The 14,939-nt window shown below is 59.2% G+C and overlaps 1 protein-coding gene across 1 annotated transcript; it reads left to right on the forward strand.

Annotated features, from left to right (window-relative positions):
- The first annotated feature begins 454 nt into the window (after nt 1-454).
- Nucleotides 455-14,939, forward strand: ANKRD52 (ankyrin repeat domain 52). Its single transcript, XM_027669301.1, has 27 exons — nt 455-546; nt 1,221-1,299; nt 2,050-2,120; nt 3,707-3,907; nt 3,991-4,078; nt 4,769-4,911; nt 5,073-5,285; nt 5,390-5,468; nt 6,122-6,236; nt 6,788-6,870; nt 6,956-7,073; nt 7,560-7,628; nt 8,093-8,233; nt 8,389-8,466; nt 9,042-9,153; nt 9,636-9,707; nt 10,175-10,376; nt 10,555-10,642; nt 10,770-10,887; nt 11,094-11,313; nt 11,942-12,029; nt 12,398-12,481; nt 12,632-12,777; nt 12,908-12,990; nt 13,505-13,587; nt 13,808-13,899; nt 14,625-14,939. The coding sequence occupies exons 5-27, from the start codon at nt 3,991-3,993 to the stop codon at nt 14,867-14,869; spliced, it is 2,760 nt and encodes a 919-aa protein (XP_027525102.1). The 5' UTR covers nt 455-546; nt 1,221-1,299; nt 2,050-2,120; nt 3,707-3,907; the 3' UTR covers nt 14,870-14,939.

Below are 14,939 nucleotides of genomic sequence, written 5' to 3' on the forward strand. Positions count from 1 at the left end.
TGTCCCAGCAGCAGAGGGGCTCCAGCAGCTCCGACCTGGGCTGGGGCTCCGTTACCAGAGGGATTTCTGGCTGTGCCCAAATTTTGGGTGGTAGGAGCTGGACCTGTTCCCATGACTGGGAACAGGTGCTGGGTGCTGTGTGTGGAGATCTCAGCTGTGCATGGTCAGTGCTGCTCCTTGGGCTCCTTGGAAACAGGGAGGCTTTTCCAATGATTCCTTGCTCTGTTTCTCAATGAACAACCAAGAAAAGTGTCTTTGCTGGCTGGAAAACTGGTCCCTGGTGCTGGCTGGGCCACGGGGGTGAGGAAGCTGCCGGGTCCTGCCGGTGGGCCGGGCATGGGACTCGCTCCTGGGTCAGGCTGGTGTGGAGCCTCTGGCACATGGAAACACTGCAAGTTCTCCTCCCTCTCACATCTTCTGTGTGGTGCCACCATCAAGACTCATTTCCCTTCTCCTTTGCAGCCTCCTCTGGTCCAAGCCATCTTCAACCGGGATGTGGAGGAGGTTCGGTCGCTGCTGAATCAGAAGGAGAACATCAATGTACTGGTGAGAGCTCGTGCTCCATCCCTCACCCAGCACTCCCAAAATCCTTCCGTCCTTCACCCAGCTCTCCCCAAATCCTTCCTGTCCCTCACCTGGCACTCTTTGGTCCTTCCCACCCCGGGATCAGATCATCGAGTCCACCCTGTGCCCCATCCCCACCTTGTCCCCCAGCCCAGAGCTCTGGGTGCCACATCCAGTCCTTCCTTGGACACCTCCAGGCCTGGGGACTCCACCACCTCCCTGGGCAGCCCTTGCCAAGGCCTGAGCACCCTTTCCATGCAGAAATTCCTCCTGATATCCAACCTGACCCTCCCCTGGCACTTCTTGAGGCCGTTCCCCCTCCTCCTGTCCCTTGTTCCCTGGGAGCAGAGCCTGACCCCCCCCGGCTCCCCCCTCCTGTCAGGGAGTTGTGGAGAGCCAGAAGGTCCCCCCTGAGCCTCCTTTTCTCCAGGATGAGCCCCCCCAGCTCCCTCAATTGTCCAACCCCTTGTCCTGGTGCTCCAGCCCCTTCCCCAGCTCCATTCCCAGCTCTGGACACGCTCCAGCCTCTCACAGCACAGTGTTGGTGTACGGGAGGCATCGGGGCAGACGGAGGAGGAGGAGGAAGAGGAGGAGGATCTCGCAGCCCTCTCCCTGCCCTCCAAGCTCACGGGTGGTTTTTGTTCCTTCCCCCCAAGGACCAAGAACGCCGAACACCGCTCCATGCTGCTGCCTACATAGGAGATGTTGCAATCCTTGAGCTCCTAATCCTGTCAGGTGAGGGCTGGGGCTCGGAGCAGGCTCGGGTCTGGCACAGGCGCTGCCTCGGAGACACCCCTGATCCCCCCTGGCCTCGGGAGTGCAGCAAGACGGGGTTTGGTCACCCTCCAACCGTGTGCTCACGCTTAATCCAGCGAGGTTGCAGCCAGGGGAAGATTAGGGAATGTTGCCATAATCCTAAGAGGTTTGTTCAGGCGGAGAAGTGTCTTGGAACTGAAATAGCCGAGGTGGAAATGGAGCCAGGAGGGAGGTGTGTGGCATTGGAGGAGGTGCTGGAGGAGGAGGATGCGCAGCTTGGACAGCAGAGTGCTCAGAGCAGCAGTTCCACTTGCTCCCAGAGCCAAAATCCAGGGGATTTTGCTCAGTTTTGGGTTGTGTCACTTGCCATGAATCTGCCCTTCGCTTCTCTCTGGACACAGTCAGTGCTTGGGCCCTGTGTGCTGAGTGTTGAGTCTCCTTCTCTGCTCCTCACCATGTGGAGCCTCGGGACACTGTGGAGTGAGGGAACCCCGAGGCTGCCGTGATCCTGTGTGACCCCAACAGGGAGAGACTTGGGCACATTCTTTGCCGAGGGCTCGTTAAACAGGATCTGGGATGTTCGGCTCCATCTGCAGAGCTTGGGGTGCCCTTGCCTGCCCTGTGTGGACTTTTGCCTGCCTGTGTGTGGAGTTCTGGGCAGCAAAGAGAGGCAGAAGAGTGGCCCGGGGGTGGTGGGCCCTCCCTGACCCCTGTTTTGTCGTCCCCCAGGTGCTAATGTGAACGCAAAGGACACGGTTTGGCTCACCCCGTTACACCGCGCCGCGGCCTCTCGGCACGAGGTGGGTGCCCTGGGAAGGGGCCTCTGGCTCTGTCTGCTCCCTCTGGGAGGAGGGGGCTGTGCTTCTCCTCCTCCTTCCCACCCTACCTGGTTTGGGCTGAGATGGGAGGTCTCGTTAGAGCAGGAAGGGGCCGAATGCAAAGTTCAGAGGCTGCAAATGGGAGCTGGAACAAAAACCCCCTTGGTTCCCTTCCCTCCATCCTGCAGGAGTTAACCTGTGGGTTTTCCCCACATTCTCCTCCCTGCCTTCACCCCTTCCCCAGGGCTTTGTCTGTTCCAGCCTTGCATTCCTTTGAGGGATGTCGGGGCTCTCACCCTGTCTCTCGGGAGCTGATTCCAACAGATCCTGCTGGAAGGTTTTCCCGGTGTTTATCTTTTGTGGGTTTAACTTCATCCCACTTAACTTTGCCCTGGTTTGAGTTGCTGGAGAGTGAGGAACTGTTGGTTGGAGCCAGGAGATCCAAAGCCCTGAGTGACGTGTGGGGCAAGTTACCACCCATGGAATTCTGATCAGCAGGAGACCCGGGATGGAACATGAGGGTAAACCCCTCCAGAAGGTGTTTGTTGGGAATATGTGGACAGTCCCTGTGGGTCCCTAAAACACGGAGCTCGTGCTGCTTGTCTGGGAATTTGGGAATCTGGGCACTCTCGTTGCTTCTCCACCTGGGAAGTGCTGGAGTGTCTCCTTCCTCGTTCTGTTCCTCCCCAGGTGCTTGGCACAGGGCTCTGCCAGCGCTGGCATGCCCAACTCCTGAGAGGAGCCTTCCCAGAATGCTTTCCCTGCCTGGAGCCCGCTCTCCAGGGTTGCTGGGTCGGTGTTTCTTGGCTCCATGTGCCGCTCCAGGCCTGGGAGCAAAGAGCAGGGCAGTAATCCATGGGGTTGGGATCACTGCAGGTGGTGCCGTGGGGAGGTGAAACCAAAAATAGGGGCCAAGAGCCTGCACAGCAACAGGGGGAAATGAGTGTCACATGTAGGTCAGTGGGTCACGTTTGTCATCCCTGGTGAGTCACAGGTGAACACCCACCCCGTTAATCCCGTGGCTCGGGGGTTTCTCCAGCCCCTTCCCCAGCTCCGTTCCCAGCTCTGGACACGCTCCAGCCCCTCAATGGCCCAGAACTGGGCACAGCCCTCGAGGGGCCTCAGCAGTGCCAGCACAGGGGGGCAGTCCCTGCCCTGGACCTGTGCCCACACCGGGGCTGGCACAGCCCAGGGACCATTGGCCTCCTTGACCACCTGGGCACACCTGGGCTCACGTCCGGCCGCTGTCGCCAGCACACCCAGGGCCTTTCCCACTGGCAAGATCCCTTCTCTCTACTTGTTCCTGGAGCCTCTGTCATGCTCTGTGTGATAACGTGCTGAAACAGCCACACGTGTCTTGGGGATGTCCCTGGGGACGTGGGAGCAAACAGATCCTTTCCTCTGAGGTGTGGGGAGAAGCCACCGCGCCGGAGCGCGTGGAGCAGTCACGGCTCAGCCCGCCCTGGCTCTGGGGCTGGTGTGGCTCTGGAAGGACGAGGAGGACCTGGGGGCCTCCCAGGGCTCTGTTAGGCCGGGTTAGAGCCCCCCTCTCTCCTCTGCTCCCGCAGAAGGCACTTCACCTCCTCCTGAAGCACTCTGCGGACGTCAATGCCCGCGACAAGCACTGGCAGACGCCGCTGCACGTGGCCGCGGCCAACCGGGCCACCAAGTGCGTGGAGGCCCTGGTGCCCCTGCTCAGCACCGTCAACGTGGCCGACCGCACGGGCCGCACGGCGCTGCACCACGCCGTGCACAGCGGCCACCTCGAGGTAGGCGGGGGGCCCGGCCCGCGCCCCCTCCCTGCGCCGGGGCAGGAAGGGCCTGGCCCCTCTCACCGCTCCTCCCCGTGCAGATGGTGAACCTGCTGCTGAACAAAGGGGCCAGCCCGAGCACTTGTGACAAGAAGGACCGGCAGCCCATCCACTGGGCGGCTTTCCTGGGTAGGTGTCGTGGTTCCACCCCGAGGCAGCCCCCAGACCCCTCAGAGCCGCTCACCCGCTCCCCCACCGGCAGGATCGGGGAGAGAATTGGAGAGGTGAAAGGTGGTGGGTTGAGATGAAGGCAGTTTATCAGGGAAAGCAAGAGCAGCACACACAAGGGAAGAAAAGCAAAGAATTAATTCCCTGCTACCCATGGGCAGCAGGTGTTCAGTCACCCCCAGGAGAGCAGGGCCCCGTTGCACGCAACAGTGACTTGGGAAGACAAACACCAGCACTCCAAATGTCCCCCCCACTTCCTCCTTCTCTCCCCACTTTCTATACCGAGCATGATGTCACATGGTCTGGAATATCCCTTGGCTCAGCTGGGGTCACCTGTCCTGGCTGTGTCTCCTCCATACGAGGGGCAGGAAAGGCCTTGGCTCTTTGTGAGTTCAGCAGTAACAAAATCATCTCTATGTTATCAACCCTGTGTGTTCAGCAGAAATCCAAAAGCACAGGCCCATTGCAGACACTGGGAAGAAAATCACCTCTGCCCCAGCCCAAACCAGCACAGTGGGTTTTCCCCACAGGCATCGCTCCAGTTTCCTCTCCCACACTGCTCCCTGTGGATTCACCTTTCGGGATGGTGGGGCTCCCCAGAGAACCTGTGTTTTCCGGGGTCCCTGGCTCTTACCACTGTCTCCTGGACAGGGCATTTGGAGGTTCTGAAGCTGCTGGTGGCCCGGGGAGCTGACGTGATGTGTAAGGACAAGAAGGGCTACACCCTCCTGCACACGGCGGCGGCCAGCGGCCAGATCGAGGTTGTGCGTCACCTCCTGAGGCTGGGGGTCGAGGTAAGACCCCCACAGCTGCTCAGGGCGGTGCTCAGGTGCAGGCCAGGCTGGAGACAGGAGCAGGAGAGGGTGCTGGGTGATGGCAGGAGCTCGAGGTGGTTCTCAGCTGCCTTTTTTCCTTCCTGAATCCCCGAATCCTCTGGACTTGGTTGCTCCCGCAGATCGACGAACCAAATTCCTTCGGTAACACTGCACTTCACATTGCCTGTTACATGGGCCAAGACGCCGTGGCCAACGAGCTGGTCAACGTCGGTGCCAACGTCAATCAGCCCAACGAGAAGGGCTTCACCCCCCTGCACTTCGCTGCCGTCTCCACCAACGGGGCCCTGTGCCTGGAGATCCTCGTCAACAACGGGGCCGACGTCAACTTTCAGGTCTGGAATCTTTGGGAGCAGGGAGCAGGAGCTCACTGCCCGAGGCAGGAGCTCGGGGGGGCTGGTGGGGTGGCACTGGTGTGATGTTGGTTCTGCTCTGGCAGAGCAAGGAAGGGAAGAGCCCGTTGCACATGGCTGCGATCCACGGACGGTTCACGCGGTCGCAGATCCTCATCCAGAACGGTGAGTGGTTGCTCCTCCAGCCCCGGGTTATCCCAGACTTTTCTTGTGCCTCCAGGACCTCCTGGCGAGTCTGCTCGGGGGGTTAAGACCTCTGCAGTCATCACTCAAACTCCTTCTGTGCCCTGGGATAATATCTACTTCCTAACATTCAATCTAAACCTCCCCTGGCACGGCTTGAGGCTGTTCCCTCGTCCTCTCTCTTGTTACCTGGCTCCCCCCTCCTGTCAGGGAGTTGTAAAGAGTGAGAAGGTCCCCCTGAGCCTCCTTTTCTCCAGAGGCTGGTGTTGGTGGCCCTGTGCTTCTTGGGGGTAGCAAAGTGCAGACCAGGGGACTGAATTCCAGCCAGGACAGAGCTGCTCCAGCCAAACAACATTCCCACTGCCACAACTTGAAAGACAATATTCCTGTGAGAGGGCTCAGGCTTGGCAGACACCCCAGGGCTCAGCAGAGCCCTCTGATCTGATGCCCAGGGCTTGCAGGGTACGGGTGGGCTCTGGGCTCCAGGAGCAGTTTGCAGTTCTCCTGCAGGATGCTGGGTGGACTCGAGGTGTCAGCCTCGAGGTGTCATTCCCTGGGATGGGAATGCAGTGTTGGAACAGCCAGGGCTGCTCCAGGCTGGAACGCTGGCAAAGCCCTTGGCTTTTCCCTTGCAGGCAGTGAGATCGACTGTGCTGACAAATACGGCAATACCCCCCTCCACGTTGCTGCTAGATACGGCCACGAGCTGCTAATTAGTACTTTGATGACAAATGGTGCTGACACTGCAAGGTAAGGCAGGTCCCTTCCTTCCTCCCCCTGCTCCAGACTGGAGCATGCAGCTATAGAATCACAGAATCATGGAATCATTAAGGTTGGAAAAGACCTCTAAGGTCATCAAGTCCAGCTGTCAACCCAGGACCATGTTCACCCCTAAACCATGTCCCCAGGTGCCACATCCATATCCCTTTGGAATGCTTCTGGGGATGGTGACTCCCCCACTTCCCTGGGCAGCCAGTGCCTTCACCTTTTCAGTGAAGAAATTTTCCCTGTTATCCAACCTAAACCACCCCTGGCACAACTTGAGGCCGTTTCCTCTTGTCCTGTCCCTTGTTCCCTGGGAGCAGAGCCCGACTCCCCCCCCGGCTCCCCCCTCCTGTCAGGGAGTTGTGGAGAGCAGGAAGGTCCCCTCTGAGCCTCCTTTTCTCCAGGCTGAGCCCCCCCAGCTCCCTCAGTTTTCCAGCCCCTTCTCCTTGTTCTCCCGCCCCTTCCCCAGCTCCATTCCTTTCTCTGGACACACAGAATCCACGCCCCACCCTGACTCCCTTCTCCTCTCCTTGCAGGCGTGGGATCCACGACATGTTCCCTCTGCACTTAGCTGTTCTCTTCGGATTTTCAGACTGTTGTCGTAAGCTACTTTCCTCAGGTGAGTGGCCCGAAACCCTCCTGTGCCGGGGCACTGGGGTGACCCCCGAGCTCCCCACTGACCCCCTGCCCCTCCTGCCCCCCAGGTCAGTTGTACAGTATCGTGTCCTCGCTGAGCAACGAGCACGTGCTGTCTGCAGGCTTCGACATCAACACGCCTGACAACCTCGGGAGGACTTGTCTCCACGCTGCTGCTTCCGGAGGGTGAGCGCTGCTGGGGGCTGGGGCACGAGGGGGAGCTGGACCCCTGGGTGCTGCTCCCAGCTCTGAGGGAGGGCAGAGACCTGTTCAGAGCAGGAATGGAAATGGAAACCTCTCCCAGAGCTGTCCTTGGGCATCGCAGCGCTGTCACCCTGCCCCGGTGATGGGGATGGTGACACAGAGACAGGAATCCTGAAGCTTTTTGGTAGCATAAATGCAGCCTGTCAGCTGCACTGATGTCTCTCTGTGATTACCTGGTTGGCTGGGAGCTCCATGCCGGGCAGGGAGTGCAGAGGGTTATTTACTGGAGCAGGGAAGAGCTCTGTGTGTGCAGCACCAGCCACGGCTGCGGCTCCTGCGCTGCCCAGAGGTGACAAACCCAACTGAGCTGCAGCACGTCTGGGCTGGCTTGTCTGCACTGGGAGGAGTTTGCATTCCTGCTGTTTTCCTTTCTGATCTGTGCCTAAATCCTCTCCCCCCCTCCTGCAGGAATGTTGAATGTCTTAATTTGCTGTTGAGCAGCGGTGCTGACTTGAGGAGGAGAGATAAATTCGGGAGGTGAGTGTCCTGTGGGTCCTGAAACAGCTGGAGCACAGCGAGCCTGGGTTTGGGATGGGACATTCACAGAATCCCAGAATCCTTGAGGTTGGGAAAGCCTTCCAAGACCATCGAGTCCAACCTGTGCCTGACTCCCACCTTGTCCCACAGCCCAGAACACTGAGTGCCACATCCAGATGTTCCTTGAACACCTCCAGGGGTGGGGACTCCACCACCGCCCTGGGCAGCCCCTTCCAATGTTTAACAACCCCTTCCATGGAGAGATTCCTTCTGCTGTCCTCAGACCTTTGCTGTGTCTGGATCACCCCTCTAACCCCAGGGGCCCAGCTCTGGTTCCTCAAAAGGAGCTGCAGCTCCAAACCCTTGAGCCAGAGCTGGACAGAGCTCAGCACTGGAGCGGGTGGGGGGTGACTCCCTGGGGTCCTGCCTGTGCTGATCCCCCTTGTCCCTTGTCCCTTTCCCAGGACTCCACTGCACTACGCGGCTGCCAACGGCAGCTACCAGTGTACAGTGACACTGGTGACAGCAGGAGGCAGCATCAACGAGGCCGACTGCAAAGGCTGCACCCCCTTACACTACGCTGCTGCCTCGGACACCTACAGGAGGTGACTGTTTGGGGGCTGGGGGTGGCACTGGGGGCACTGGGTGGTGACACTCTGCTGTCCCCTGGCTGCCTCCTGCCGCTGGCGCTCGGTGGGTCACGAAAAGGGGGAGCACGGGGGGGTAACCAACACACTGATGGGGGTCTGTGGCCTTACAGAGCAGAGACTCATTCAGGAAACAGCCATGACACTGACGAGGAGCCACTGAAGGAGTCCAGGCTGAAGGAGGCGTTCTTGTGAGTCCAGAATTGTGTAACTTCTAAAGTATTTCTAAACTTTTAACAGCCACACCTTCTTGCAGCAAGTAGTTCTGCAGCTAATGATGTATTGCATGAAGAAGCACTACCTCTTTCTCCCCTGGAATTTGCTCCCCTAGTTCTTGTATTTGAAGAGAAGGCATAAGAACTGTGTTGGGTCAGGGCAAAGCTCAGTCTAGGCCCATATTCTCTTTTCCACAACAGCCAGAGGTAGATGCTCAGGGGAGAGTATAAGAAGATGAATACATGGAATATATTACCTGACTGTCTTCCATCTCTTGCCATGTCTTATTTTGCTCTGGGACATGGTGATTTGGTGTTTGCCCATTCCCATTTTGCTTGGAATCCCTCGCTCTGGAGCAGCAGTGCCTTGGAGAGAGGAAACATCTGCTGATGTGATTCCCGGGGCAAACCTGGTCCTTGCTTCCAGTGGGCTTTGTGTTTGCTCCGTGTCCGGGTGGGATTCATGCAGCACCTGCTCGGGGTGTTCCCCACAGAGCTCTGCCTCTGCAGTCACTCCTCATCCTTCACCTCCCCTCTCCTGCCCGTTGCAGCTGTTTGGAGTTCCTGCTGGATAACGGTGCCGACCCCTCCCTGCGGGACAAGCAGGGCTACACCGCCGTCCACTACGCGGCCGCCTACGGCAACAGGCAGAACCTCGAGCTGGTGAGTGGCTGGGGGGACCCTCTGTGCTCCCAGGAACAGGGACAAACCTGTCAAAGAACCTGTCACACCCGTGGTGCCCGGGTGTGGCTCAAGGAATGCGTGTTCTGGGCACCACAGTGTTTGTCCAAGAGGTGGGGTTGGTTGTGGGGACCTGGGGAGCTGTTGGAATTCCATGGAGGGAGGATCTGGGCTGGAGGGAGATGCCCGAGAGGAAGGAGCTGTGTTACCTGGCAGAGGCAGGTGTGGGGATTTCTTGGAGCTGTGTGGGCAGAGGAAATCAGGAAATCTTGGACTAGTGGGGACTTGCTGCTGCCTCTGCAGCACTCAGAGCCACGTTAGGGAATGGCCCATCCTGAAATTCAAGCAGATGAGCAGGATTTCTGACCCCTCTGCAGCTGCTGGTGGACAGGGTGCATGTCAAAGCCTCCAGGAGCCCAGGGCAGTTATGGATCAGTTATGAGTTTGTCTTGTTGCTCTTGCAGCTCCTGGAAATGTCTTTTAACTGCCTGGAGGATGTGGAAAGCACCATTCCAGTCAGCCCTTTGCACTTAGCTGTAAGTACAGCTGAGGGGGCTCCTGCTGTGTCCTGGAAAGGTGCCCAGGGTGGCCTGGGCTCCTGCTGTGTCCTGGAGAGGTGCCCAGGGTGGCCTGGGCTCCTGCTGTGTCCTGGAGAGGTGCCCAGGGTGGCTGGAGGAGGGAAGGTGGGGAGCAGCTTCTCCACAGGCCATTGGTCAAAGGCCTTTAGTTTGTCTGTTAAACTCTGATCTTTCCAGGACTTTCTGGGTGCTGCTGTTTGGAGTGTGGGCAGGGGTGGGAGCGGGCAAGGGTTTTGAGTAGAACCCAAATGCAGAGGAAGCCCAGTGGCTGGGCAGGAGCAGCCCTGCCCTGAGAGGCTCAGGGGCAGGAATTATCCTTGGGGGACACTTCTGGGTGCCTGGGGGAGACAACTCTGGGTGCCTGGGGGGCACTCCCGGGCACAGCCTGTGCAGACACTGCTCCAGCATGGTCTGCCTTGTGCCAGGCCTATAATGGTCACTGTGAAGCCCTAAAGACACTTGCTGAGACCCTGGTGAACCTGGACGTGCGGGACCACAAGGGCCGGACAGCGCTGTACCTCGCCACGGAGCGGGGATCCACCGAGTGCGTGGAGGTGCTCACCAGCCACGGCGCCTCCGCCCTGGTCAAGGAGAGGAAGAGGAAGTGGACCCCTCTCCACGCTGCAGGTGAGGGAGGGCACACGGGGCAGGGAGTGTGACCAGGGCCCGTTGGTGCCATTGCAGCTGAGGGTGCCCCATCACCCAGCTGCTGTTTGGGGTGAGAGAAGGGGCACCAACCCCTCCCTTTGGTTTTGGGGGCCCACCCGTGCGTGTGGGTGACTCCTTTCCTCGTCCCTGTCTCCAGCTGCCAACGGGAACACGGATTCCCTGCACCTCCTGATAGACAGCGGGGAGCGGGCGGACATCACCGACGTCATGGACATCCACGGCCAGTGAGTCTGTCTGGGTGCTCCTTTGGGGTCTGTGTGGCACAGGTGGGAGAGGCAAGGGAGAGAGGGAATACTCAGACCTGGCTGATTTCCAAGCCCACCCTCCTCCCTGCTGCCTTTCCCCCCCCAGAACCCCGCTGATGCTGGCGATCATGAACGGCCACGTTGACTGTGTCCATCTCCTGCTGGAGAAGGGATCCACGGCTGATGCAGCGGACAAGAGGGGAAGGACTGCCCTGCACCGAGGGGTGAGTGTGTCCCTGGGGGCCCTGCAGCTGCTGCTTGGCCTCCTGTGTGGAGGCCAGGCCGGTGGTTTCTTTGTTTGCGAGAGTCCCCAGGGAAAGTGCCCACATTCCTTCTGGACACACAACACTTGAGAAGGAAACTGTGGAAGAAAAGTGTTAAATGATTCCAGGGGGGGATCTGACCCTCTGGTCCTCTCTCCTGGCCACAGGCTGTGACAGGCTGTGAGGATTGCCTGGCTGCTCTGCTGGACCACGATGCCTTCGTCCTGTGTCGGGATTTCAAGGGCCGGACCCCGATCCACTTTGCCTCGGCGTGTGGGCACCTGGAAATCCTGCGGACCCTGCTGCAGGCAGCCCTCTCCACTGACCCCCTGGACTCCGTGGTGGACTACAGCGGCTACTCACCGATGCACTGGGCTTCTTACAGTGGTGAGGAGGGGCTGGGGGGACTTGGGGGGACCAGGGAGAGCCTCCCCCTGCTTTGGGAGCCACAGCTCAGCGCTGACTTCCTGCTGGAGAGGATGGCACAAAGCTGGGAGGGAGTTTTTCTCTCCCTGCCAAGCCCCTTAAAAAAGGATCAAAATGGGAAAGGAGCTATTCCAGAAGAGCTGAGGCTGGTTCCTCCAGGATGCTGGATTTATGGGATGACTGCGGGGAGGTGGGACTGACACAGGAGCAGGAAGGGACGTCCCTGTTCCAGAGGGAAGCCAGGGATGTGGCTGTGACTCCTTCAGGAGATGTGTGGAATTAGAAACCTCCTGAAGTGCAGCAGCTCTGCTGCCAGTGAGGAAATGGACCTGTTGCCTCTGTGCTGGGGACTGGGAGTGTCTGGGCACCTCGTCTGAGCCTGTGGCTCCTTGGGCAGCTCTTTGGCACTGCTGAGGCCCCTCCAGTGCTGTGTCCAGTTCTGGGCCCCTCTCAGCAGGAGAGACATTGAGGGGCTGGAGCACGTCCAGAGCTGGGAACAGAGCTGGGGAAAGGGCTGGAGAACAAGGAGAAGGGCCCAGGAAGGACCCACAGGCCGAGTGCTGACACATTTCTGTCCCTCTCTCCTCAGGGCATGAAGATTGTCTTGAATTGTTACTTGAACACAACCCGTTTGCGTACCTAGAAGGAAACCCCTTTACTCCATTGCACTGTGCAGTGTAAGTGACACCTGGGACCTGCCCCAGGTCCTTCCCAGCCCCGTGACGTGGGACTGGGGATTTGTGGTGCAAGTGGAGGAGCTCCAAACCCTGTCCCCCTTGCCAGGGGCTCCGTCCTGGGCAGCAGCAGCTGGGGAGGGGAGAGGAAGGGGGAGAATGGGGTGGGCCTGGGGTGTCCTTGGGACCTGGAGCAGCAGAGGGATGGGCAGGGCTGTTGTCTGACATGTTTCTGTGTTTCCTTGAGTAATACCAAGAAAGGTGAAGGGGTGTTTTACCCCAAACAATTCCAGAGCAGCTACTGTTTGTGTCAGAGCCCCAGGAATGTGCTGCTCAATCCTGTTCTAACTTCCCTTCTCATCCCCCCTCAGAATTAACAACCAGGATGGCACTGCTGAAATGCTGGTGGAAGCATTAGGTGCCAAGATTGTTAATAGCAGAGATGCCAAAGGAAGGTGAGCTCACACTCATCCCCGGTGCTGCTGTGCCTCCCACAGTGACTTCCACATGATCTCCCCTGGGGAAATCCAAGGGGCTCTGCTGTCCCCAAACACCCGAGGTGGGTGCTGTGCCCTCCTCTTGACCTGCTTTTTGTGTCTTCCCAGGACACCCCTTCACGCTGCTGCCTTTGCAGACAACATCCATGGTTTACAGCTGCTCCTGCGGCACCAGGCCGAGGTGGACACGGCGGACAAGCTGGGCAGGACCCCCCTCATGGTGGCTTCTGAGAACGGGCACACGGCGGCAGTGGGTGCGTGCTGGGTTCCCCAGGGGGGGCTGTGAGGCTCCCTGTGCCTCCTCCACGAGCAGATCCCGTGGGAGCAGGGCTGTTGCTGGGCTCTGTGTGGCTTCCTCTCACCAGCACCTCTCCTTCGTTTCAGAGTTCCTGCTGTACCAAGCAAAAGCAAATATAACTGTGCTGGATGTCAACAAGAACACAGCTCTTCACCTGGCCTGCAGCAAGGTAGGGAGATGGCTGGGATTGCTGTCACTGTCACCTTGTCACCTCTGTGAGAAGGGTTGTCCCCCTACTCGTGCCCCACAGAGCAGAGCTGAGGGCCCTGGGCCTGCCCTGACACACCTGGGTGGGTTTTGAGCAGCTCAGGTAGCACAGACCCATCTCTATTTTCCTTGGGGAGCCCCTCTCTGAGTTTCCAGGATCACTTCCATCCCTGGCAGTGTTCCAGGCCAGGTTGGATGGGGCTCTGAGCAACCTGGGCTAGTGGAAGGTGTCCCTGCCCATGGCAAGGGGTGGAACAAGTTGATCTTTAAGGTCCCTTTCAACCCAACCCATTCCATGATTCCATGGTGGGAGCAGGAGGCTCGTGGTCAGCGGGTCCACACCAAGGAGGAGGCAGAGGGGGCAGCAGCCTGTCCCCTCCAGCCCTGCCCAAGGGCCCCGTGTCAGAGGGTTGGGTTTAGGGAATGTTTCCGTATCCCAGGGAATCCTGCACTAAACCCTCCGGTCTCCTTCCCAGGGCCATGAAAAGTGTGCCTTGTTGATCCTGGGGGAAACCCAAGACCTTGGCCTTATCAATGCAAGTAACAGTGCTCTGCAGATGTGAGTATTTGCACAGCTGGTGCCCGTGGCACGGCCGGGGCTCTGCTGGGAGGGGGGGAAGACCTTGGGAAGGGCGGCGGGAGCTCCCGCTCTGGGAGCAGGTGAGCTCAGAGCAAAGTGCCTGCCCTTGGAGCCGCTCCCAGGGCCCTGTGCTTTGGCACAAGGTGCCCCAGGCAGGTGTCTCTGCCGGCGGGTTCATCCCACTCCTCCCTCTCCCCAGGCCGCTCCACATCGCGGCGCGGAACGGACTGGCCTCCGTCGTGCAGGCCCTGCTCAGCCGCGGGGCCACCGTGCTGGCTGTGGATGAAGAAGGTGGGTGTCCTGGGGGACCCCCCGGGGGGAATCAGCATCCCTGGGAGGTGGGGGATGCCCAGGAACTGCTCAGCCAGGATCAGGATTTCCACACGTCTCAGCAGCTCGTGGCGTGGCAGACGTGGCCTGGGGAGGACGGGAGCACGCCGCACTCCCTGTGAAAGCATTGCCAGGTCTCACAGGCGTTTGAAATGTGGGGTTTTTCCCCCCTGTGCACCGTCTGGTGCTCCCTGGCTCCTGCCAGGCCCCAGCCCATCTGTGTCTCACTTCCACCTTGGCAGAAGCTGCTGGTTGTGGCCAGAAGCTTTTTCTCCCGGCAGAGCGGGAATCCCTCCAGGCTGTGGTAAATATCCCAGGTGCTCTCGAGCCTGTTTGTTCATCTCTTGCTGGTCCTGCCACACTTCAGAGTGGTTCCTGCAATCACAGGGATTGACAGTGCCCAGAGGGATCTGTTGAGATATTGGATAACTGAGATATTGGTAAAGACAAAGAGATTGAGCTGTGGCTGCCCCGTCCCTGGGAGTGTCCAAGGCCAGGCTGGATGGGACTTGGAGCAACCTGGTCTAGTGCAAGGTGTCCCTGCCTGTGGCAGGGGGTTTGGAAGTGGATGATGTTTGAGGTCCCTTCCCCCCCAGACCATCCCACGATTCTGTGTCCTGGCCCCCATCAGAGAGCCCCGACTGCGGCGTTCCCGGGCCCGTCCCTCACCCCCGCCTTCGTTCCAGGTCATACCCCAGCCTTGGCGTGCGCCCCCAACAAGGACGTTGCCGACTGCCTGGCACTTATCCTCTCCACCATGAAGCCTTTCCCACCTAAGGACGCCATCAGCTCTTTCAGCTTCAACCTCCTCAAGAACTGCGGCATCGCGGCCAAGACGGCGGCGTGCGGGGCCCTCCCCAACGGCAGCTCCTGCCCCTACACCAAGGACCGGCACAACGCCATCGGCCTGGACGGCTGTTACTCGGAGTAGCTTAAACTATGGGTGACCTAATATCTTATTATATTTATTTAGAAATTCTATAAATATAGGGCACTTTAAA

The sequence above is a fragment of the Corapipo altera genome, unplaced genomic scaffold (assembly GCF_003945725.1).
Source record: "Corapipo altera isolate COAL_440 unplaced genomic scaffold, ASM394572v1 223, whole genome shotgun sequence".
Taxonomy (NCBI): domain Eukaryota; kingdom Metazoa; phylum Chordata; class Aves; order Passeriformes; family Pipridae; genus Corapipo; species Corapipo altera.

Excerpts from the sequence above, each read along its gene's own strand:
- ANKRD52 (XM_027669301.1), top strand. The coding sequence starts at position 3,991 with ATGGTGAACCTGCTGCTGAACAAAGGGGCCAGCCCGAGCACTTGTGAC. Across the intron at positions 8,467-9,041 it reads AGGCTGAAGGAGGCGTTCTT|CTGTTTGGAGTTCCTGCTGG; the intron begins GTGAGTCCAGAA and ends TGCCCGTTGCAG. Across the intron at positions 13,588-13,807 it reads AGTAACAGTGCTCTGCAGAT|GCCGCTCCACATCGCGGCGC; the intron begins GTGAGTATTTGC and ends CCCTCTCCCCAG.